This window comes from Macrotis lagotis, chromosome 2 (assembly GCF_037893015.1).
Source record: "Macrotis lagotis isolate mMagLag1 chromosome 2, bilby.v1.9.chrom.fasta, whole genome shotgun sequence".
NCBI classification, from domain to species: Eukaryota; Metazoa; Chordata; class Mammalia; order Peramelemorphia; family Peramelidae; genus Macrotis; species Macrotis lagotis.
The window spans coordinates 243,962,640-243,987,526 of record NC_133659.1 but is presented as its reverse complement, the minus strand read 5'-3'; the positions used below and the strand labels follow the sequence as shown (position 1 = coordinate 243,987,526).

Sequence of the window (24,887 nt, the reverse complement as noted above, 5' to 3'; positions counted from 1 at the left end):
GTGTGTGAGGTTCTGTCCTCCCTCCTGGTCTGTGAATGAACATAAGCGCCCCCCTCTGACACAGGGCCAAGGTGGGGTGGGGGGGGCCCTGTTCTATGGGGGGGGGGGGGCCTAGACTGGGATGAGGATCTGAATGTGGTCAGAGCCCCAGAGTCCTGTTCCAGAGGCAGAGGACTGAGCTCTGCAGTCTCTTTCTTCACTCCCCTCCCTCAGCTCAATGGGCTCATGCCCTGGAGGCTCCTGCTTACTGGCCCCGCCTGCTTCTGTTTCCTGCTCTGGGCTGCAGAAAGACCAAGCTGCTCCCTGTGTGCCCCGAGGGCTGTGCTCCACATGCTTGCTCTGGCAGAGGTCCCCTGCTGTTCCCCCACTTTGTGCCGGTGCTCCCCGGGGTGCAGCTCAGGAGACTCCCCCGCTGCTGTGAGCTGCAGCTCCCAGTGCCCTGGGGCTGCCTCCGGGAGGCTGAAGTTCTTTGGCTCTGGTGGGCCACCCCTCTGGCAGGCCGCCCCTCCGACCCCGGGGAGCAGAGCCTTTCTGCTCTTTTCCAGGTTACCTTGAGTAGGAGAACTGCCTCACTGGGTCCCTTTGTGGGTTCTGTCTCTCGAAAGTTTAGTTAGATTCCTTAGTTTATGAGTTTTTATCAGAGAGCTCCTAAGACTGGATCCCTTCATGTGGCCATCTTGGCTCCGCCCCCCTCCTTGGCTCTTAATACCAGTTTTGTTCTCCTTAGTGTCTGAGCAGCACGTCTAACCTTGTCCCCAACTCCCAGAGAAGTCTTTCAACTGATTCACTTTCCTCTTTTACTCACTATTCTGCTATCCACCACTAGACTTAGGTTCCTTTATCATTTGCTGTGCTCATTTACCTCAATACTTTTATACATAAGCCCCATACACCCCCCCCACACACACACACAAAACATTCAAAGAAGTACTCTTTACAGTAGCTAAAACCTGGAAACAAAATAGGGATCCATCAACTGAGTGTTCCTCAGACTTATTTAGAATACTGTTATCATCCTTTATCCTCAGATATTCTTCTGCATAAAACAAAGTTCTATGTAGGAAGGTATATTTATTATATTATTCAGTTCTGGCACCATATTTTAGGGAGAATGTTGGCAAGTTGACCAGAGGAAGTCAACCAGTTTGGGGAAGACTGAAGAAGAGTTGAAGAAACTTGGGGTGTTTAGCCTAGAGAAGAGGTAGGCGAATATAGCTATCTTTAATCTTGACTCTCCCACTTAATCCCTGTTTAGTTTTGGTAAAGTTACTTAATTTCTCTGGACCTCAGTTTCTTCTATAAAATAAGGGGGTAGACTATATGACTACTAAAGACTTCTAACTGTACATCCATTATTTGTGTTTGGTTGAGCCAGTTGTAACATGGGAAGATAGTATAGGAAGCTCTATGGGGATCTTGAAGAAATTTTGGATGGTGGGTGTATTTATAGCTACTTTAAGTAGCTTTATATGTGACTGCCAAATGAAGGTAAAAGCTATGAATTCTGTGGCCTCTGATGGACATATGTAAGATATGAAGTAGGACTAAATCAAGGTTAATATACAAAAGACTTCTTTGGCTATCCTTACAAATTATGAATTGACTATTGACCCTTCCTTCACTTTAGCACAAGAATTAGGTGACATTGTATTTTCTGTTTATTATGTCAGGTGGTGAGACCAGGACCAGAAATGAAGAGGCAACTTTGAAGCAGGAAATTTTAGATAATAATTATCAATTATTACACACTGAAGAACAGCCATCAGTCATGTGTAATGAATATGGAAATTCTTTCACTCAGAACTCAGCTATAGTTGGACTTAAAGTATTTCAAACTAAAGTAGAAACTTATGATTGTCAGAAGTGTGGAGAAAACTTTATTTCAATGGCCCATCTTACTCAACACCAGAGCCTTCACACTGGACCAGGTCGCTATGAATGTTATGAATGTGGGAAAAGATTTAACCGGAGTTATGATCTAATTCGACATCAAGTTATTCATACTGGAGAGAGACCCTTCTCCTGTAATGAATGTGGAAAAACCTTTAAGCGAAAATCGACACTTCTTGAACACCAGAATATTCATACTGGAGAGAAACCTTATAGATGTAACAAATGTGGAAGAGCCTTTCGGCAGAACACAGGCCTAATTGAACATCAGAAAATTCATACCATTGAGAAACCCTACAAATGTAATGAATGTGAAAAGGCTTTCAGTAATAGTTCTAGCCTTCTTCAGCATCAGATTGCACACACTGGAGAAAAGCCCTACAAATGTGATGAATGTGGGAAAGCTTTCATAAATAGCTCAAGTCTCCTTCGACATCATAATATTCACAAAGGAGGAAAACTCCATAAATGTGAGGAATGTGGTAAAATTCTGAGTAATAGCTTGAGCTTTTTTCAGCATTTGAAAATTCATACTGGAGAGAAACCATATAAATGTAATGATTGTGGAAAAGGTTTTATTTGTAATTCATACCTTGTTGAACATAAAAGAATTCATACTGGAGAGAGACCATATGTATGTAAAGAATGTGGGAAAGCTTTTAGACGGTCCTGGAACCTTACTGAGCATCAGAGAAGTCACAACTCAGAGAAATCCTATAGGTGTACTGAGTGTGGAAAAGCTTTCAAGAATAGCTCAAGTCTTTTTCATCATCAAAGAATCCATAGTGGAGGGAAACCCTTTGACTGTAATGAATGTGGTATGGCTTTCAGGCGCAAATCACGCCTTATTGATCATCAAAGAATTCATACTGGAGAAAAACCATATGAATGTGATAAGTGTATGAAGAGTTTTAGTCACCGTTCACAACTTCTTGAACATATGAGAACTCACACTGGGGAAAAGCACTATGAATGTAATCAGTGTGGAAAATCCTTTACTAGGAATTCAGGCCTTTTACGTCACCTGAAAATACACACTGGAGAAAAACCATATGAATGTAATCAGTGTGGAAAAGCATTTAGCAATAGCTCATGCCTCATTGAGCATGAGAGAATACATACTACAGAGAAACCTTATAAATGTAATGAATGTGGGAAAGCTTTCTGTAAAAAGTCATATCTCACTGGACATCAGGTAATTCATTCTAAAGAGAAACCCTACAAATGTAATGAATGTGGGAAATCATACAGTCGACGTTTCCGTCTTGTTGAACATCAGAGAATTCATACTGGTGAGAAACCCTTTGAATGTAGTGAATGTGGGAAAGCTTTTAGTCGAAGTGCACTTTTTATTAAACACCAGATAATTCATACCAAAGAGAAGCCCTATATATGTGATCAATGTGGCAAAGCTTTCAGTCTGAGAAAGCATCTTGTTCAACATCAGAGAATCCATACTGAAGAAAAACCTTTCAAATGCCATGAATGTGGGAAAGCCTTCAGGCACAAGTCAACTTTTCATGACCATCAGAAAACACACACTGGAGATAAACCTTGTAAATGTAATGAATGTGGGAAATCTTTCAATCGGATCTTTCACCTTATTGAACATCAGCGAACTCATACTAAAGAAAAACCTTATGAGTGTAATGAATGTGGTAAATCTTTTAGTCGAAGCTCAGTTTTTATTAAGCACCAGAAAATTCATACTAAAGAGAAACTAGTTTAACATAATCAATACGGAAAAACTTTTTAATACCACACTGTTGAATATTGAAGAATTCACATGGAGAAAGTCTTCAATAAGCTTTCATGTTTCAGTGCAACAAATTTATGATACCAAACAATTATTTTAAGAAGTGGAAATTTCAGTGTTGTTTCAATCCATTTCATATTTAAAAAAATGGCATCGATTAGGTAATGTCACTTTTATCTCCGTAGGGCAGTCAGAAATATAGGGAACTATATTCTTAAAGGTTAGTCTCTCATTGCTTCTTGTCTAAACTACTGCAGTGTCCTCTAATTGGGCTCCCTTCTAATTTCTTCTCTCTCTCAAATCCATCTTCAACATTTCTGCCAGTTTGATATTCCTAAAACATATATCTGACCTTTTCATTACTCTATTCAAAACTCTTCCCTATTACCTCTAGAATAAAATAGAAAATTATTTACTCAGCATTTAAAGTCCAACACAATCTAACTACCATCAATCTTTCCAGTCTTATTTAAAATTACTTCCCTCACATACTGTCAAACTCCTTTAGTGTGACATTTCATCTCACTGTAGGCCTTTTTTGCAGGTCCCCCATGATTAGAATGTGATTCCTCTTCATCTCTTGCCTCTTAGATTTTCTAGTTTCCTTCAAAGCTCATCTTAGTTTCTTCATAAGACAAGATCTTTTCTTTTATCCCCTAGTTAGTGCTTTTTCCCTTCTGAAATTGCTTGATAAAATTTTGAATAAAAACTGAATTTACTGATCTTTGTATATGTTATCATCACCCCAGAACAATTTAAGTTCCTTAAGGGAAGAAACTTTTATGTTTTTATTTGTTTCCCTAGTGCCTGGCATAATATTTTGCACATAGTAGGCACTTGATAAATGTTTGTTGAATTGAATTGAACTGGGTCAATGTGAGCTCTGTCAGTGAAGGAAAATGAATACTCAGAAAAGAAGAAAGCTCTAAAGCAGGCTATACTTCCTGGAAAGCATTTTACTCCATTGTTTTTTTTTTTTATGCCAAGTAATCTGACATTTATTAATAGAATTTATTGTGTTAATGTAGAATAGGGGAAGTAAAGATACTTGCAGTAGTATATAGCTTAATAAAAATTAACATACAAGAGATACTGTATTGCTTCAGTATCTTTGAAGAAACCAGTTGTCAAAAAAGTAGATAGAATTCAAGAAAAGGAAATAGAGATTGAATATCAGACTAGTTTTTTGTTTTGTAATGCTGTATGAGGTAAGGATTTTCTACTATTTGTTAGTTATTTTCCTCTCCTTGTCAGGAGGATATCTTCACTATTCAAAAAGGAAATAACTCCAGAGAAAAGTAAAGACTAATATAAGATCTCAAATTGTAATATAACCAGTGACTTTTCTCCAGGTCTGTGAAGCAATATTCAAAGCTACTGATGGGAACCCCTTTTTTCAAGTGGAATCAGCAAATACTTCTGGAACTGTTAAGAGTAAGGAGAATCTAATACTCCTCACACAATTTAGAATGTTCACAATAGAAAGAGACTGGTTTGTTAAACTTTTTTATTTGTGACTGCTATAACAAATACTAATCAAATAGTAGGCAGGAAAATTCCTATGTAGAAGTGATTTAAGTGGCATCCTAGGATTCAGTAACTCCAACCTACTGCCCACTTTGTCATAGAATCTTAGAGCTCTAAAGAGAATTAGGAATCATCTAATCTGACCCCTTCATTTTACAGATGGAAAAAACTAGGATCCACAGAGGGGAACTGACTCTCCTTTGGAGGCTTTTAGAGTTGCCTCTATGTAGGTGAAAGTTATACAAACATCCAATCTTTGCCAACAGTCTGGTTTAGTTACACAGTCTGTCAGTTTAGTTACAGTCTATGCTTTTAGCATTTTTGAAGAGGGACATGGGTTCCAAAGACTACAGATATGAACAGTAAGTCAAATAAATCTAATAGGATGAAATGCAGTTGGGGAGAATGTGAACTCTTTCATTTGGGGTGAAAAATTCAACTACCAAGGAATAGATTATGCATTTGTAGGAAAAAGTGCATGTAAAAAAGACTTCCAATATGGAGAATTGTCTGTACACTTTTTGATGGACTATAAAATCAATATGAATGAACAATGTGATACAGCAGACAAAAAAAAGCTAATTTAATCTTAAATAATAAGTGTTTAGTATCCACACAGCAATAAGAAAAGTATGACATCTAGAGTAAGGAAACTATTCATTCTGCTGTTTCCTTCAGTGGTTAGACTATACCATATTCAGTTATGGTCACCAGATTTTAGAAAGAGTTATTGGAAAACTGAAACTTCATTGAGAAGTATAATCTAGACTGGTAAGAGGACTGGAAAATACAATATGATGTTCCTTTCAAGAAATTGTGAATGTTTATCCTGGAGAAAATATTTAGCATGGGGGTTCTCAATTTGTGTGTGTGTGTGTGTGTGTGTGTGTGTGTGTGTGTGTGTGTATGTGTGTGTGTGATGGACCCTTTTGGCAGTCTGCTGAAGGCTATGGACTCCTTCTTGGAATAATATTTTAAAAATTATAAAATACATAGGATTACAAGGGAAACCAATTATATTGAAATAGTTATAAATATAAAAAATTTCGCAGATTCCTGACTTAAGATACTAATCTTCAAATTACTTGAATGGCCATTAAGTAGAGGTTGAGGATTAGGGTTGTACTCGTTGATGTTACATAGGGCCAATTGGTGATAAGTAATAGTCAGATTTTGATTCAATATAAGGAAAAATTTACTCAAAAACTTAGTTATCCAAAGTTGGAATGGGCTGCCTCAGGAGTTAGAGAGCTCTACATCTCTTTGAAGAATGACCACTACTTAGTAATTTTGTATAGAATATTTCTGCTTCAGACATGGGTAGGGTTTTATTCATTCTGAAGTACCCTCCATATGAGATTTTTTTTAACCCATTACCTAGAAGATAATGTCTAAACTCAGTCAGGCATTATATTATATTTGAAAATTTGGCTCCATTGTTTTTTTGTGTACCTAGCTTCAGTTAGACACCACTAGCCTTTCAGTCAAGACATTTTAATCTACTTTATCATATCTGTACATAACTTGAACTTTTCTTGTTTCCATTTTCTTGCTCTGTATCTTCTTTCCCTTCAAAGCTTTTATTCTTAGTTAAATTTTACCTGTCTTGTCTGCCATGAAACTTTCTTAGCCCACACTATTCCTTATCAGAATTCATTTGACTTTTATGTACTGTGAAAACCATATCTTCTACTGTGAAAACTTATCTTCCTTGGTTCTCTTAAATTGAGCCCTCTGAAACTTCAGTTTTTTTGTTTCCTTTGTCTTAGACTTCTTTCTCTTCCTTTCTTTTAATCATTTAATCCTAATAAAAGTCTTACCTTTCCTAGAAGACACTGAATCACCTGCAGCCACAATTCAAGTACTAGGGGCATCTTTTATAGCCTCCAATACACTGAACCAGAATCTTGGTCCATGTTATTCCATATTACCACTTCCAGACCTTTTCTTTTTTATCACTCAGTTATCATTTAAAGTAAACTTTATGTGCATTATCCTATCTAGACCCTGGTTGTAATTAATCTCCTTATATCTTAAAAAGTTCTACACCTGTTAAAGTATTCTACTTCTCTCTAACCTTCAGATTTGGAAAACTTTGATAAGTAGGCATCCTCCAAAATATCCAGCTTGCCAAATTCATCAACCTGAATTCCCATGACCTGCAACTTTATTCCATCTCAGCTATACCCACAGGGATAACCATACCTTGACTCATAATTCCCACAAAATTACTACCTCTACTATCCAGAACTATGGGAAGTCCTCTCAAATCCAAACCTATGCTTTATACTCACTGAAACATCCAGCTCTTATACTTTGCAGCTTTCCTAGTCTGTCAGAACTACTATTGACTCACTTGTTCCCTTTTGGAATACTGATCCTGCATATAAGTAGTATATCTAGTAAACACCATAGGATATTTTCTTTTTGTCCCCTTTGTTAGTTTGCTGTTAATATTTTACTAACTCCTACTTTTATTCTCACCATCTTCATTTCCTATTTCTTTTCAGATAATAACAATGCTGTGCATCACATAACTGAAGTCAATGAACATAATCACAACACTGTACTGAGATCACTACAAATTTGTTGTTTGATTCCCCCCCACCTCCCTCATACTGCACAGTAGCTCTTTCATGCTTCCTGATTGAAAATCACATCACAGATATTTCAGAGCCTCTCTTCTCTCCTCAAGGATTCTACACCAATCCTTGCTTTCTTTTAGCAGACAACCTTACTACTACTGAGGTCATGAATTTCTCTTTTCTCCTCTATTTGTGCCTTCAAACCATTACATCATCATCCACCATTCTTTTCCTTTGTTTCAATCCCTGATGGAGGGTTGTGGTCCTTTTCCTTTCCAAGGCCAATTCCTCTACTTGTATTTGACTTCCATGCCCTCCCATCTCCCCTGTGAGTATGTGTCTTTCATCATCAACTTCCCCCACTGCTACCCCAACTATGTCTCATTTGATGCCAATCACAGATTTTGAGGTTTGAAAGGGTTCCAGCAGGTATAGTCCAGCCCTGTTATGAAAGGAACTTCTACTGTGTTTAACTGACTAGTGGCCATCCAGTCTTTGCTTGAAGACCTCAAAGGAAGGGAAGCACATTCATTACCTTTTGCAGTGGCCCATTCCATTTCTTGACTGCTAATTGTAAGGAAATCACTTTTGACATCAAGCTTAAATTTTTCTCTTTGCAACTTCTACCCATTGAAAAGCCTACTGGCTCATTCCCTTCTACCTAAAAAAAACCCTTTTCTTGACCCTACCATATTTTTAATATACCTTTCCTTCCTTTCATAGCCAAACTACTAGTAAAAGCCACTTAAGTTCATTATCTTTACTTCCTCACATTCGCTACTTCTCAATTCTTTGCAATATCTAATTCCAACCAAGGTTATTAATGATCTCTTAATTACTGAATCAACCTTCTTGATATTCTACAGCTTTTCATACTATTGATTACTTCCTCTGATGTATTTTCTCCTGCTTTGGCTTTCATGACATTATTATCAGTTCTTTTATTATGTGACTTTACCTCAGGCTTTTTTTTTTTGATTATCATTCATTTGTAGGGTACTCACTAAGCCCATCTTCTCCTTTTCTCTTTCTACAACCTCTCTCAACGATATCATAACCTCTCAGTTTCATTATAATCTCTATTATATTTACACTTAATTCTTATCATTTGTGGGTATTATGTTTTATAAAGTCAGCATGAGCACAGAATTAGTGAAGACTAAACAATTTCTCTGAAGGAAAATGAGCCACTGGTTACATTTACTTTAATACTTACTGGATTAGCCTCCTGTTCAGGTCCAAATTGGTGAATTTCCTCTTCTTTTTTTCTGCATATATCATGTTATTGGTTCATTAACATTCAGAACCAATAGCACTATAGATCATTCCTGAAAGAAGCTTATCTATCACAAGTATTTTCTTAGTAAAATGCATCCTCCCTTTTTGTGCTAAGGAGCACTAGATAACACTGAAGCACTACTTTGAGGGGCCATTTTAAAGAGCAAAATCACCCACAAAAAGCACAAAAGTATGAAAAATATGGCATTAAATAGATGGCAAACAGAACACTTGTTTACAGTACAAAAACTGAAACAAGTGAAAATGACTCCTTGTTTCACCCCAGCTTGGAATGATTACATCCAGTAACTTGTTTTTTGCCACTTGGGGCATGTTTGGAATCACTGCAAAGTACTGATCTTGGCATTACAAATAAAATTTTAATGGGCAGTTGAATTTATAAATACAAAAGGCACAATATATATGAAATGTATGATGTGTAAAATTGACACAACCCATTATAGTCTAACTCTTGAACTCTTGAATCACCACTGTATATTAGATATCTCAGACTCAGTATATCTTAAATAGAACATGTTCACTTTTTCTTAAACCCACTCATCCTCTTAATTTCCCAATTTCTTTTGAGGCTATCACCATCCTTTCAGTCACTCAGCATTGAAGTCATCCTCAACTTTTCATTCTTTCTTATTCTCCTATACTTAGTCACTTGCCTATTTCAACCAATCCTATAATTCATCCCTTTCTGTCAACACACAGATGTCCTTCTAGTTCAGACCTTTAATCTCTTCATCCTTTTCTACCTGTATGTAACCTCTTCCCTTCTGATCTGTCCTCCATAGAGCTGACAAAGCCATCTTCCTGAGGTTGACTATGTTGACTTCTGCTTCTCAGTGACATCATATGATTCCTTTATTGCCTCTAGGACAAAATATAAACTCAAATTAATATCTTAAATTGCTTCATTTTATTTTATTTTTTTTAAGGTTTTTGCAAGGCAAATGGGGGTTAAGTGGCTTGCCCAAGATCACACAGCTAGGTAATATTAAGTGTCTGAGACCGGATTTGAATCCAGGTACTCCTGACTCCAAGGCTGGTGCTTTATCTGTTATGCCACCTAGCCGCCCCCTAAATTGCTTCATTTTAAGTTGTCCTTTTGTGTCCTCACTATCTGGCATATCATGTGCACTTAAGTGATTATTGAGTAACTGACTCACGGACTCTAGCCTACCTTATTCTGTATAGCACTTTTCCTTATTTTTCACACTCTTCTTTCTAGTCTTAAGTCATTTGCCTGCTCTCAGCTGAACTCCTCTTTCCATGCTTTTTTGCATAGCCTGTGTAGTGTTATAAAGTGGATTTCCTCTTCACTTATGCTCTTCAAATCCCCCAAGGCTTAACTGAGCCACCACCTTAACCAGAAAATCTTTTTCAATCCCCCTTTTGATTAGCATTTGGTCTTTTCTCAAATTATGCAATAGTTATCCATGTATTTTGTTTCAATTTGTATAATCAGCACTTAGAACACAGTGCCTTGATAAAATAAATACTTTGTAAATGCTTGTTGAATTTTATTTTCCATTTTTCATCATCAGAGATGATTCCCTGACTGGCAAATTCAATAGGCTTTTAGTGGCCATCTCTGTGACACAAAATTGCCTTCAAGCCATTTCTATGCTACGGAGGGATCGACAAAGACCAATCATTTTACATATGTGAAGCTTAGATCATTAAGGTCTTATTGCTTTTTTCATCCCAGTAATTTCCAAAAACTCCTGGAATTTTGTCTAGTGTGTCACTTTTTGCTTCAGTGCTTCTGGTTCTCGGCATATGTCTATGGATAGATTGTTGACATCTGTGATGGTATTAACAGCTCTTATGGCAGTCCAAAATTGCTTTTTTGAGGTATATCAATATCACTCATGGAATCCTTCATGCTGGAAACCTCCAGTCCCATGAAATACTCAACTAGATCTGGATTGCCAATCCTTGGCACCTCCATATCTATGACATAAGAAACTAAAAGTCAATTGGACAAAGTTTTACTCCTCTCTATCAATCCCTTGGCCCCTTATCTCTTTCAAGTTATCCTCATGTGCAAAGAATAAGAATAAGGGTTACTCAAACATCCCATCAAGCAAGGAGGAATGAGTGCTTGATCAAAGGGTGGCCTCTTGCTGGATCATCATGACCCCTTTTCCTGCGTCCTTTCTCTGGAAGATCATTCTGTCTTAGATTCTGGCAACATTCCTAATAAATTTTAACTGCTTCTATCAAATCCCAGTGTCTCTTGTGCCTCATTCCTTGGCTTTGTTTTAGTTAATATGCTCATATTCAGATGTACATTCTGTATTTATGGCTTCTACTTTCTTTGGGTTTGGTGCTTATGATGAGATCCCATGTATTTGATGGGGGTTCAGTAGACCTTGTGTTTGTCTGTTGATAGCTTTAGATGAGTAGCAGTTTCCAGCTCATCTCATTTAAGTTCTCTTTTTTCCCCCATATGATCAGTAGCAAAAACTTTTTATTTACTAGGCATCTACTTTTCCTTGTCAGTTTCTATTCCAACTGGAGTTTGAGACAACCTTTTAAAATAAGTGGAGGTTTAAAAAAAAAACTGAAGGTAATTGTTTTTAGGCTTTGTTTAAACTCCATAGTTCTTTTCTCTGGATACAGGTATTCTCTGATGAAGATACCCTAAAATTGTCCGTGATTATTGCACTGATGGAATGAGCAAGTCCATTAAGGTTGATCATCAACCCATGTTGCTGTTAGGTTGTACAATGTTCTTCTGGTTCTCATCTCACTCAGCATCAGTTCATGCAGGTTTCTCTGAAATCCCATCCCTCCTGATTTATAATAGAACAATAGTGTGTCCATATGTACATATACCTCAGTTTGTGAAGGACATTTACTTGATTTCCAGTTCTTTGCCACCACAAACAGGACTGCTATGAACATTTTTGTACAAGTGATGTTTTTACCCTTTTTCATCATCTCTTCAGGGTATAGACCCAGTAGTGACATTACTGGATCAAAGGGTATGCACACTTTTGTTGCCCTTTGGGCGTAGTTACAAATTGCTCTCCAGCAAGGTTGGATGAGTTCACAGCTCCACCAACAATGTATTAGTGTCCCAGATTTCCCACATCCCTTCCAACATTGATCATTGTCCTTTCTGGTCATATTGGCCAATCTGAGAGGTGTGAAGTGGTACCTCAGAGATGCTTTGATTTGCATAAACTTAAGTGTTTCTAAAGTTAACCGCTTAGAGTTTTTTATTTCAATAACATATCTTCTAGGGAAGAAAAGAAACATGGTTTTGTTGGGCCTAGAGAATTGCTAATTGCAGAGTAATAGCCAAACTAGTTAACAAAAGACAGAAGAAGTGTTCTCCTGTTTTATGACTACATGTGTTAGCATGCACCCATCATTAGGAAGCCATCTAGAATTGTCTGCTGTAAGGAAGAGTAATCCAATAAAACCATATGAAAGTGGGAAAAAGATCAGTAATTTTTCTTCATGCTCTTCGTATGTCTTCTCAAGTATGATAAGCCATCCAGGTAAATTACCTCCAAGTAGTTCATAATTGATAACTACTTTCTTCACAAGCATTTAGTCTTCTAAATGTTCTCAAGTCAATAGAATTTCACTGGTCAAATGAAAGCTATCTATCTGTTTTTCTCTGTTATGGGTGATATTCATTGTTCAGATCTAACAATTAGAAATTTCTGCCTTACAGTTAGTGCAGGATTTCTTGAACTCAAGGAAATGGTATACTAAATGATCCAAGTCTATAAATATTCAAATCTTTCCAGTCTTTTCATAATACCAATATAGGTGAAACATGAACTATATATAATTATGCCATCAAATAACATCTCCTTTAAGAAATGAATTCCTTCATTTTTTTCTTTTTTGAAAATAATGTGCTTTTTTTTAGGTTTATTTATTTATTTACTTTTTTGCAAGACAAATGGGGTTAAGTGGCTTGCCCAAGGCCACACAGCTAGGTAATTATTAAATGTCTGAGACTGGATTTGAACCCAGGTACTCCTGACTCCAGGGCTGGTGCTTTATCCACTACGCCACCTAGCCACTGCTTAATGTGTGCTTTTAATCTGCATTCAGACTCCATAGTTTTTTTTTTCTTTTCTGGAAGTGAATAGCATTTCTTTTTTTTTATCTTTAAAATGTTATTTTATTTTTTCTAATTACGTGCAAAGATAGTTTTCAACACTCGTCTTTTTTATAAGATTTTGAATTCAACATTTTTTAACTTACCTTTCTTATTTCCCCTCCTTCCCATGCCAGCAGAATCAGAGCTAAAGAAAAAATGAGAAAGAAAAAACTATAAAGAAAATTATAAATAGTATACTTTGATCTGCATTTAGACTTCACGGTTTTTTCCCCTCCAGATATGGATGACATTTTCCATAATAAGTCTGTTAGTTGTGAGGTGGTACCTCAGAGTTGTTTTACAGTTGTTGATTCCGTTGATACATTGTTTTACAAAGTTTATTCTCTGATCAAATGATATAGAACATTTTTTTACATGACTGTAGTTAACTTTAATTTCTTCATGTGAAAACTATTTATATCCTTTGACAATTTATCAATTGTGGAATGACATATTCTTTTAAATTTGAGTCAGTTCCCTCTATATTTTAGATATGAGTACTTTGTCAGAAATACTAGCTTTGAAAAATCTTTCTGCATTCTTTCTAATAATCTTGGTTACATTGGTTTTTGTTTTTTGTTTTTTTAATTTTAGAAAGGTTTTATTTATTTTCAGTTTTATAATTTTTGCCCCAATCTTGCTTCCCTCCCCCCTACCCCCCCCCAGAAAGCAGTTTGTTAGTCTTTACATCATTTCCATAGTATGCATTGATCTAAATTGAATGTGAAGAGAGAAATCATATCCTTAAGGAAGAAACATATAGTATGAGATAATAGCAGAATTACATAATAAGACAATTTTTAAAAAATTAAATTAAAGGTACTTAGAAAGTCTTTGGTCTTTGTTCAAACTCCACAATTCTTTCTCAGGATACAGATGACATTCTCCATTGCAGATATCCCAGAATTGTGCCTGATTGTTGCCCTGTTGGTTTGAGCAAGTCCATCAAGGTTGATCATCACCCCCATGTTGCTGTTAGGGTGTACAGTGTTCTTCTGGTTCTGCTCATCTCACTCAGCATCAGTTCTTGAATTCTTCCAGGCTTCCCTGAATTTCCATCCTTTCTGGTTTCTAATAGAACAATAGTGTTCCATCACATACATATACCACAGTTTGTTAAACCATTCCCCAGTTGATGGGCATTCCCTCAGTTTCCAATTCTTTGCCACCACAAACAGGGCTGCTATGAATATTTTTGTACAAGTGATGTTTTTACCCTTTTTCATCATCTCTTCAGGGTATAGACCCAGTAGTGGTATTGCTGGATCAAAGGATATGCATATTTTTGTTGCCTTTTGGGCATAATTCCAAATTGCTCTCCAGAAAGGCTGGATGAGTTCACAGCTCCACCTACAATGTATTAGTGCCATTGGTTTTATTTGTGCAAAAAGTTCTTAATTCATTTCTGAGAATTTCTTGGGACTGTTTAAAAGGGTAGGAGTCATGAAGGTAGTTCATATTTGTCATACCTTGGACACTTAGGCAGTGAAAATATCTTTGACCTTGAGCTGAGTTTCTTCTATGCCTAGGGCACTAGAGTCACTGAATTAGAGCTATTCTGCATCTGGCCTCAACCTTGAGACTTTGAGTCTCTTCAGGGCTCTTGGTCATCATGGTCCTCTGTCCTCTTCAAAGCTTCTGTGCAGGAATGCAGGAGGATAATAAATTGTTGAGGTATTCTGATAACTAAGCCTCAGTTTGAGTAGGATTACAGTACCATAAATTAACAGAACGTAATATATTCTGGATGTCACAATGGATAGAGCACTTCCCTGGAGTCAAGAGGACTTGAGTTCAAATGTGGCCTAAGACACTTTATAATTACCTAGCTGTGTGATCTTGGGCAAGTCACTTAACCCCCTTGCCTTGCCAAAAAAAAAAATTATTTAACCATCTCATAGAAAAGATATTCAGTAAGGACATACAGTCTGGTCATCAGGGCAGTTCTACTGACTCCCAGTCAAGTACAACTCCTCATGAGTGTACCAGGAAGCTATGTCAATGGTCTAAACCTTAGTCCCCTAAGCCAATCAAATCTAAAAGACAGTTTCAATACCCTTAAAAAAATTAACTAAAAACTACTCTATCCTGCAGGAGGCAAGTTCTTGGGAAAATCTAGCTCAGTATCCATGGCAGTGACTCTGGTAGATAATATTGCTTCTGCCATTTGAGTTGAGTCCAAATTAATATCAACACCCTAGATTTGGACATAATATGACCATACTGTCAGCCTTTTCTATGATTCCTAAAACTTAACCTGGGAAGCTCCAAATTTATTGTGATATAGCCCAGATACAGACAGTCTTTCTTACTCTGTTCACAGAGACGCATAGGATATTGTTGTTCATTCATGTCCAATTCTTTGTGACTCCCTAAAGTTTTTATAGCAAAAGACTAGAGTAGTTTGCCATTTCTTTCTTCAGTAACAAGCAGTAATTTGCCCAAGATCACACAACTAGGAAATTTGTAAGACTGGATTTGAACTCAGGTCATCCTGACTCCAGACCCAGAGCCACCTCTGAGCCTCCTCCAGCATTTTTCATAATATTGGATTATAATTGTTTTTTGGGATCCACTGTGACTGAACTAGATTCTGTGTCTCTTCTGTCTTCACTGTTACTCTTACATAGTCTGTTACACTGTTACTATTGCATGTGGAAAGAATCCAAGAAAGGTTTATGAGGCAGAGATTAACTTCTTGAGACTGTTCCCAACTCTTGTTTATTTCCAGATGCTGGATCCCCCTTTCAAGCATTCAGCAATCATGTGCCTATTTCATTCCAAGCACTAGCAAAATATTTTTTTGTTCTCTTTGGTTGCATTCTTGGTTTTATTCCCAAAATAACCAGAATGAACCTGTGATCAGAAACCTCTTGTTTGTTGCCATGACCTTGTGTCCCATCAAGCCCAACTTGATCCTCTTCAGTAAGGTCTGCCCAAATGACGTAAGGATGGCCTCTGCCCCATAGGTACCCTCTGCCCTTGGGGGCTCTTTCCTCACATTGAGGGGGTGGAAGCCTCCCAGAACTTCCATCAATCCCCTATCCCCTTTTCAACTTCTTATTATATGTTATCTTCCTGATTAGATTGTAAATTCCTGTCTTTCTTGGTTATAATTGTATTCCCAGTGCTTAGGGTCATACAACACGATTTTGCCTCTAATTACTTTCCCTGTCTGTATATTTGTTCTGCCTTCCAGACTGGCCAAATCAGTTCTAAGTAGGTAGGGACTTTTGCTCTTTACAGCCATAGGTGCAACCCTAGCACAATTTATTTGTAGTCTCCCTTGATTACCTGGGTCAGTTTTGTATTGTTCATGCCAGCTTTAACTATTGCACCCTTGATGGTTGCTTTCTGCAACAACCTCTATGACCATCACTGAGAGCTGGTATCTTTGTCTCCTGCTCCTTAAGGTGCAGTTAAGAATTTTGAATGGATGTCCTTTGTACTTAGTGATACAATTTTCTAGTGCCCCTAAACATCTAATTGTGACCACAGAATCCATTACTCTTTTTGGCATTAAAATTACAGCTAAAGAGAAAGATGCCTTACTCCCCAGGAACCTCTTACATATTCTACTTTCTCTCTGTTGAACTGTGACTCATTCATTCATGCCTTTTTCCAGGTATCTTTAGGAATTTAGATAAAGTGAGTAAAATTGACAAAATAATATAAAGGAAAACAATTCTCTTTTAAAGGTGTTTATTTAAGAAAAGTTTTTTTTTTATTTAAAAGATGACCAACCATCACTTCGGAAGACTCATATTGATATATTATTCCTCTCTTACCAGAGAGGTGATAGACAAGAGGTGCAGAATTTTCAGACACGACTAATATATGCTTTTTACTTTATGAAGGAGGGCTTCTGTTTAGGGAAGAAAAGAAAGGTATGGAGAGTTAATGAGCAGAGATAATGATGCAGAGGTAAAAAAGGGAAGAATGAAACATTTCAAAGCACCCAGAAGAGAGCAGAAGGAAGTTCAGAATGGGACACAAACAGGGCAGTCTTGTTTTGTTTTATATATATATTATATATATATATTATATATAATACACATTTTTGGTTTTTGCAAGGCAGTAGGGTTAAGTGATTTGCCCAAGGTCACACAGCTAGGTAATTATAGGTAATTATTAAATGTCTGAGGTCACATTTGAACTCAGGACCTCTTGACTCCTGGGCTGGTGCTTGATCCACTGTGCCATGTAGCTGTCCCTAAAATACACTTTTAAAATTGTAATTATAGTTGTATCATATATAAGCCTCTTTCCTTTTTTGCATATTGAAATATTTTTGTTTATATTCATTAAGTTTGTAATGAAATTTTTAAAAAAAGATAACTGTGTGACCACCTTCCCTGGTACTTTATACTTTATGAAGAATTTATAGTAAAAGTTTATAATAATTACAGAAATATTAAAAATTCTTTATTACTCCTTCCTCTCCCAGTAATTTCTGGTGACCATCCAAACCTATTTCTGTGTTCCAACCCTCCAATAGACAGGCAACTAAAGTGGTTGCTCAACTCCTAATTACAATTGATCCAAATATATAAGAATAATAGCCATTACTTAAAAGAAGTGGTTAAAGGATTCAAAAGGTGCTTCTCAAAGAAAGTCAATTTACCAGAAATTATTAAAAAAAAAAAACAAAGCAACAACGAAAACAATTATATATTATTCCCTGGCTCAGATCTTTGGTGCTTGTAGAGTCTTTACTGATTATCATGCCTCCAGTATTAGCAACTTTGACTTCCTTCCCACAGTTTCACAGTTAACACACATAGTAAGTAGCAAAGAAATCTATTTTTGCAATTCAGTAGCAAAACAGAAGTCAAAGGAAGTATACATATAAGAATATATACTAGGAAATACTGAGTGAAGGAACTCTCCCATTGGGAGTGAGATAATAAAGCTCTATCCAGCCAGAGAAAATCCTTGATCTTATCCAAAGGGTAACTCCTCCAAGTCTCTAGTATTATAAGCTGAGAATAAAGACAATAATAGAAGCTAACACATGTTAGCTTATACCTAGTCTTTTCCTTCAGCACCCTGAAGTGAGGTTGGCATCATTCAAATACCCTCACAAAAATGGAAGCTAGAGCACCCAGAAATGACTGCAGCACCCAAAGAGAATGAACGAACTTCAAATAACAGAAGAGTGCTCTCCTATCCTAATTCTTCCTTGCTCTCTGCAATCATGAGGCATTGATCTGCATCAATGAAGAGAAAGTCCCATACCAATGGGCTTTGAGAATCTGTTTACATCAGTCCATTAACAAATTTTGGTACTATATTTTGTATTTCCCCTACATTCATCAGTATAAGTAAGTAATACTTTATTCAGGGGAATTTTTTTTTTTAGTTTTTTTTGCTAGGCAGTGGGGTTAAGTGTGGCTTACCCAAGGCCACACAGCTAGGTAATTATTAAGAGTCTGAGGTCAGATTTGAACTCAGGTACTCCTGACTCCAGGGCAGGTGCTCTATCCACTGTGCTACCTAGCCGCCCCTTGAGAGGAATTTTTGAGAAGTACTAGATCATCCTGACAATGTTTAGAAATTATCTGTAGCCTTTTTTCCCACCCTTCAGGCAGTTGGATTTTGATTTTTTTCTTTTCAGTTTCTAGCCATTCTAGGACATCTAAATCTACAATATTTGGTTTTTTTGTAATTAAGGTTATAATTCCTTGCCTTTTTTCAGTCCTTGGCAGATTTCACTTGAACAAAGAAAATTATTGGTGTTGGTATTATTGAAAGTGGATTTTGAGGGGCAGCTAGGTGGCGCAGTAGATAGAGCACCTGCCCTGGAGTCAGGAGTACCTGAGTTCAAATCTGGCCTCAGACACTTAATAATTACCTAGCTGTGTGGCCTTGGGCAAGCCACTTAACCCCATTTGCCTTGCAAAAAAAGAAAGAAAGTGGATTTTGAGGAAGACATAATGGAGTCTATTTTGTTTGGATTCTCTATTTTTTGACTGACCCCTTCATGAACTACAAAATCAGCTGCCAACAGCTGGTTCCCTTAAAGTCTTCTTTCCTACTCTAATTGATAGAAAAAAAAAGCTTAATTGCTACAAAAGGAGGACTTCAAAAACCCAAGGAATGTCCACCTCCCTTATCCTGCCTGACAAATGATATAAATTCCTTTTGAATTAGTGTAACTAGCTACACTAATAATTAATCTCAATCTTCCTATAGCTAATGATAAACATTTTCCTTTAATAAGCACACTTTTTTTTTCTTTAATCAGCTTCTCTGTAATAAACAGGCATCTTTTTTTTTCTTTGATATAAATACTAGTGATTGAATATCCATTAATTGCTGGCAAAATGTGTCACACTCAGTGAATAAACATTAGTAAAATCTTTCTCAGATTTAGGCTGGCTTATTGGTAGTGGCTAGTTAATGACCTAAATAAAATTCACATAGCAGTATTGTTTTTTCTGGACAAAAAATTTGGTTGGAAACTAGTCCAACACTATTATTGTTCTTGTAAATCACCTTTTCTACCAAGTAGGCACCTGGACAAAAATAGATAGGTGACTCAGCATTGGACTTTATTCTTTTTTTTTCCTGTTCTTTCTTTTTGTTTTTAATTTTTATTAAAGATATTATTTGAGTTTTACAATTTTCCCCCAATCTTGCTTCCCTCCCCCCACCCCCACCCCACAGATAGCACTCTGTCAGTCTTTACTTTGTTTCCATGTTGTACCTTGATCCAAATTGGGTGTGATGAGAGAGAAATCATATCCTAGCATTGAACTTTCAATCCCAATAGACCTTATCTCAAATCCTACCAGGGAACACTTGCTAGGGTAACCCTTATCTGTAGAATGTGAATAATTATAAGGTGTACTACATAAGGTAGTTTTAAGCATCAGATGCTTTGCTTTTTTCAAGAAAGAATGTTATTTGATTTAAGATTAAGAGCAGCACTTATGTGCGTGTATATTTTGTTAACATAAAGTTGATTTATCCAAATGGCAAAATGCTATAATGATAAATGTTTTTATTTAGAGTGTACATGTTATGAAAAATCTGTCTTCACTGACTGAGATTGTCTAATAGGCTGAGATGTTTCTTATGGTCCAGATGACTGCTTTGAGGTCCTAAATTTCTTAAATTTCCAGGTATGGGCCATTAATAGTGACTTCACTCACTTTCTGACCTTAAAGTTATGGCCTGAAGGTTCTTGGGCCAGGTTGCAATGCATTATTATTTACAATGTTCCTTCCAAAGCTTTGGCCTCATGAAGGGAGTCCAGGCCCTGATTTGAGGACCCTGTAAAGAATGCACAGAGAACTAAATCTATCATGATGTATGTGTGGGGCCTCAAATTCTTAAGGGAAAGGAAAATCAGTATATATGGTATGGAATAGGAAATTAGTCAACTTTCTGACCTTTACAGCCATCCATTTCCAATAAGGAGAGAATGTAGTTGCAGAGCCAAAAGCTCAAAAATAGTATAAACAAATGTACTAAAAAAGCATTTTAAAGCTGCAAATGTCCAAAAGGTAATTTGCAACAAAATTTTCTATTTTGCTTTAGCCATGTTTAGAATGAACAAAAATTCTAGTTGAACAATGAATCTCTCTTTTAAAGCAGTCAAAAAATATGCCAATAGGCATTATCCTGATCCACTGGCTCACTCTCATACTTAATTATGATACACCTAGAATGTTCATGGCAATTTGCTATTACAGAGCAGAGAGGGACACAAGGACATGTTCCCTTATGAAGTCATACAGACAATCCTTTTCAAACAGCCAGGTGAGAGATTCCTTTAAAAGAATCTTACCCCAGAGGAGGCTATGGTGATCTTTCAAAGGTCACTTACTCCATCTGCAGCATTTACCATCAAACCCCATAGGGCTAATGGCTTCATTGGCATATTGTCTTTTTATTTTAACATACCTGATGTCAGGCATATCAATGATCAATATGTTGTAATATAGCAATTACCTACAACCAGAGCTTCATGTGACTTAAGCACTAAGGAGAACCAAGAGTGTGCCAGGCTGTAACTCAGTATTCAGGGGGGAAAAAAAACATAATTCAATTGTTGCTCCTATACCTGGACAGTGCTGTAAATGAAATGCAATAAAACAGATTTTGAGATGTAAAATGCAATAATCCAAATTCATATTTTTTCCTAAAATCAACTTTTTGCAATGAACCCATTTAGTAATTAACTATGTTTAAAATAACTTAACATTTCCTGTCTAGGTGGTTGCCCATCATCTCCAGACTTTTCACATAACAACTGGCTAGAGACTACCACAGAGAAATCTCAAATCATCATCATTATTTTATTTTCCTCATGTTTCCTCATGCTTTTCCTTCAAAGCAAATAACCAGCTTAGTCCCAGTTTACATATATAGCTAGAAACTTCTATACATAAAACTTTCAACTACTAGCAATCTTCAGAATACAAATGATTACTTTCAGAATTCTTTTAAATCAAAACATCTTAGGCAACCTTAAACTTCTAACATGTGTTATTGATTCCAATGCAATTAAACAATAGTAGAAAACAACCAGGCATTCAAGTCAGTTAACAACATGAGTTATTACGCATGAATCCACAGATTTTTCCCAGAAGGGGTCATAATTTGTGATTCATCCTATTCACCAATTCATCAATAAGTTACCTTACAAAGGGACCACACAATTGCTATGTTCAGTCAGTCAGCTGCCTTACATGACAAAGTCCATATTCTTGACTTCTTTAAAATTAAGCACACGTTATTAATTTACATTGAACATCTAAGCACTTTATAAATGTTATCTCATTTTATCCTCCCAACAACACTAAATGAGAGCTATTATTATTCCTATTTTGCAGTTGAGGAAATTGAAATTGACAGAGATTAAAGGACTTGCTGGAAGTTCCACAGCTAGTAGAGGTTAGACTTGAACACAAGTCTTACTAGCTGCTTCTAAGGAACTGAATAGTGAGTTCTAGAATGCTAGTATCTTTGAACATATTATGATTTTTATCTTGTTGAAGATTCTTATCATTGTTATTTAAAATTGTCTTGAGGAAGAGAGTCATATTGGAGGGCATGGGGAGCCATACCAGTTTGAACATTTCTCCAAGCTAGAAATGTCCTAACACACCAAGTACGGTATTATTTGATTTTTTTTTATTAATGGATAAACCATCAACTGAGTATTCCTTGGCTCACCCAGAATTTAGGCAGCTAGATAGTACAGTTTATAGAGAACCAGACCTGGAGTCAGGGAAACTGGCTATCCTGGGCAAATCATTTAACCTCTTTCTCAAACTTCCATATCTAGAAATGGAATAATAGTACCTTTTTTTAAGGGACAAAAAGGTTTATTTAAGTATTACTGTAGTAAATCCATCTATACTATAACAGAAACTAAGGGAAAGAGAATAAAGGCAGCTGGAAGCCAGTAGCAGCTGTTACGTCAGTGATATATGCCACCATGAGAGGATAAGCAGTAAGGAAAGGTATAGGACCATGAAAAGTTACCTGGGGAGTTGGGCTCCCCGAGAGTAGGCTAGCTTTACCAGAAGACAAGAAACTCAACTGAGTAGAGGATGAGCTTTTAGGGAGACTTAGATGGGAGAGCAAATAGCTCAGAGAGCAGAGCTGAGCTCAAAGAAGTAATCCTTTCTGACTAGGGCAGGGATCCATTGTTTTGTTGATAGGGTTTCAGGGAGGGACAAGAAGTTCAATACCTTATCTCTTTAACTTGTACAGTGGGATGAGGGTAGGGGAAGATACATGGTCAGTACAGAGTACAGATTAATTATAAAACATTTATCTGTTCAATATTTTCCCTACTTCATTCCCCACTCAGAAAATTTAGGACTAAATTCATTTGGGAGTTAAGGCAAAAGTCTCTTTACTTCCGAAGCTACTTCCAACTTTAAAGGGGATAAAAGAGCTGTCCCTGCCCAGCAAGTTCTATTAGAGGAGGGAATCAGAAGAGCATCCAAGATTTAGCAGAGGTATCATCCAAAGGGTAGCTTCCAGATTCTGGTACAAGATGATATTTTGATTAGGCCACTAGATTGAGATATATCACTTGTAATCTGGAGGAAATAAACTTCACAAGAAAGATTAAATTCTAGCTCCCAGACTGAGATAGGGGCCAGTAAGGAGAAAAGCCAGGAGCCCCAGGAAAAGGAACCTGGGAAAAAATAGCAATGCAGGGAAACAGAATAAAAATCTCAAAAAAGATTGAGCCATTTGGTAACTGAATCAGTGTACCTGACATGTCCAATTCAGGATTGATCTCAAAGAGATTTCCTACAGCTCAGGTTAGCTGGAGAGATATTGATATCTGGTAAAAGGGTATCAACCCAAATTTTAATAATCAGGCCCATTATTAGAAAAATTTGAAACCTCCCAGACCAGGGAATCTACAACCCTGATTGGTCAATTACCATGCTGATATGCATAGAAAACTCAGTTCTTTATACTTGGCATTCATTATTCAATTAAAACCCAGTTTAAGGGGTGGCTAGGTGGTGTAGTGGATAAAGCACCGGCCCTGGAGTCAGGAGTACCTGGGTTCAAATCCGGTCTCAGACACTTAATAATTACCTAGCTGTGTGGCCTTGGGCAACCCACTTAACCCCATTTGCCTTACAAAAACCTAAAAACAACACCCCAAAACAAAAAACAAACCCCAGTTTATACTTGGAAGGTGAGTTTCTACTAATATCAGAATACTTTTTTTAAGAATATGGATTTTATACAAAAGTAAATTCATTAAAAGTTGCCAGATCAACTTGAATTATAACCAAAGTCTTAGAGATGGTATAAATATACACATTGGATAATTACTTCAGATCAGTATATGTCTAGTAAGTGATTTGCAATAATTTTTCTTTTTAACTTTAGCCTCATCTAAAATTAACAAAAACCCCTAGCTGAAAAATGATTCTCTTTTTAAAATAATTTTTAAAATGGACCACAAGTCATTTTTCTGATATAACTAGTATTGATATCTAGTATTGATATTTCTTTCCTTAAAAAAAACTACGACTTGTTGTGATAAGGAATCATCCTAAATCTTTATCTTTTACCCAATATCCCCATGGCATTGTGAGAAGTTAAAGGATCTCAATTACTACAGTAATATGTAGCTAGTAAAAGATGCCAAAGCTAAACATTTGCTAGGTTGTTAGATTTTACAGTCCAAATGTAGGCCAAATGACTACTTTTTTTTTTTTTTTTTTTTTTTTTAGTATTTTATTTGTTGATTTTTCCAACTACATACAATGGTAGTTTTCAACAATCATTTTTTTGGTAAGGTTTTGAGTTTTACATTTTCTTTCCTCCCTCCATTACCTCCTCTCTCCCCTGAAAGAAAGCAATCTAATACAAACTATCCATGTTTAACCATGCCAAACATAGGTCCATATTAATCATGTTGTGAAAGAAGAATCAAATTAAATTTTTAAAAAATAGAAAAAAAAACACAACATTATACATACAACAACTTTTAAAAATTGAGGATAGTAGGCCTATCCACAGTTCCTTCTCTGGAAATGGATGGTATTTTCCATCACAAGTCTTTTAGAATTGTCTTTTATTGGGGACAACTAGGTGGTGTAGTGGATAAAGCACTGGCCCTGGAGTCAGGAGGACCTGAGTTCGAATCCAGCCTCATACATAAAAAAAATTTCCTAGCTGTGTGACCTTGGGCAAGTCACTTAATCCCATAGCCTTG

The 24,887-nt window shown here is 36.6% G+C and overlaps 1 protein-coding gene across 1 annotated transcript in view; it reads left to right on the top strand.

Annotated features, from left to right (window-relative positions):
- LOC141514624 (uncharacterized) overlaps positions 1 to 19,019 on the top strand; it is a 115,717-nt gene extending 96,698 nt beyond the window's left edge. Inside the window, exon 5 of the mRNA XM_074225594.1 lies at positions 1,972 to 19,019. Within this exon, the coding sequence (XP_074081695.1) occupies positions 1,972 to 3,619 (1,648 nt within the window). The 3' untranslated portion in view covers positions 3,620 to 19,019. The remainder of the gene's footprint in view (positions 1 to 1,971) is intronic.
- The last annotated feature ends 5,868 nt before the right edge of the window (positions 19,020 to 24,887 follow it).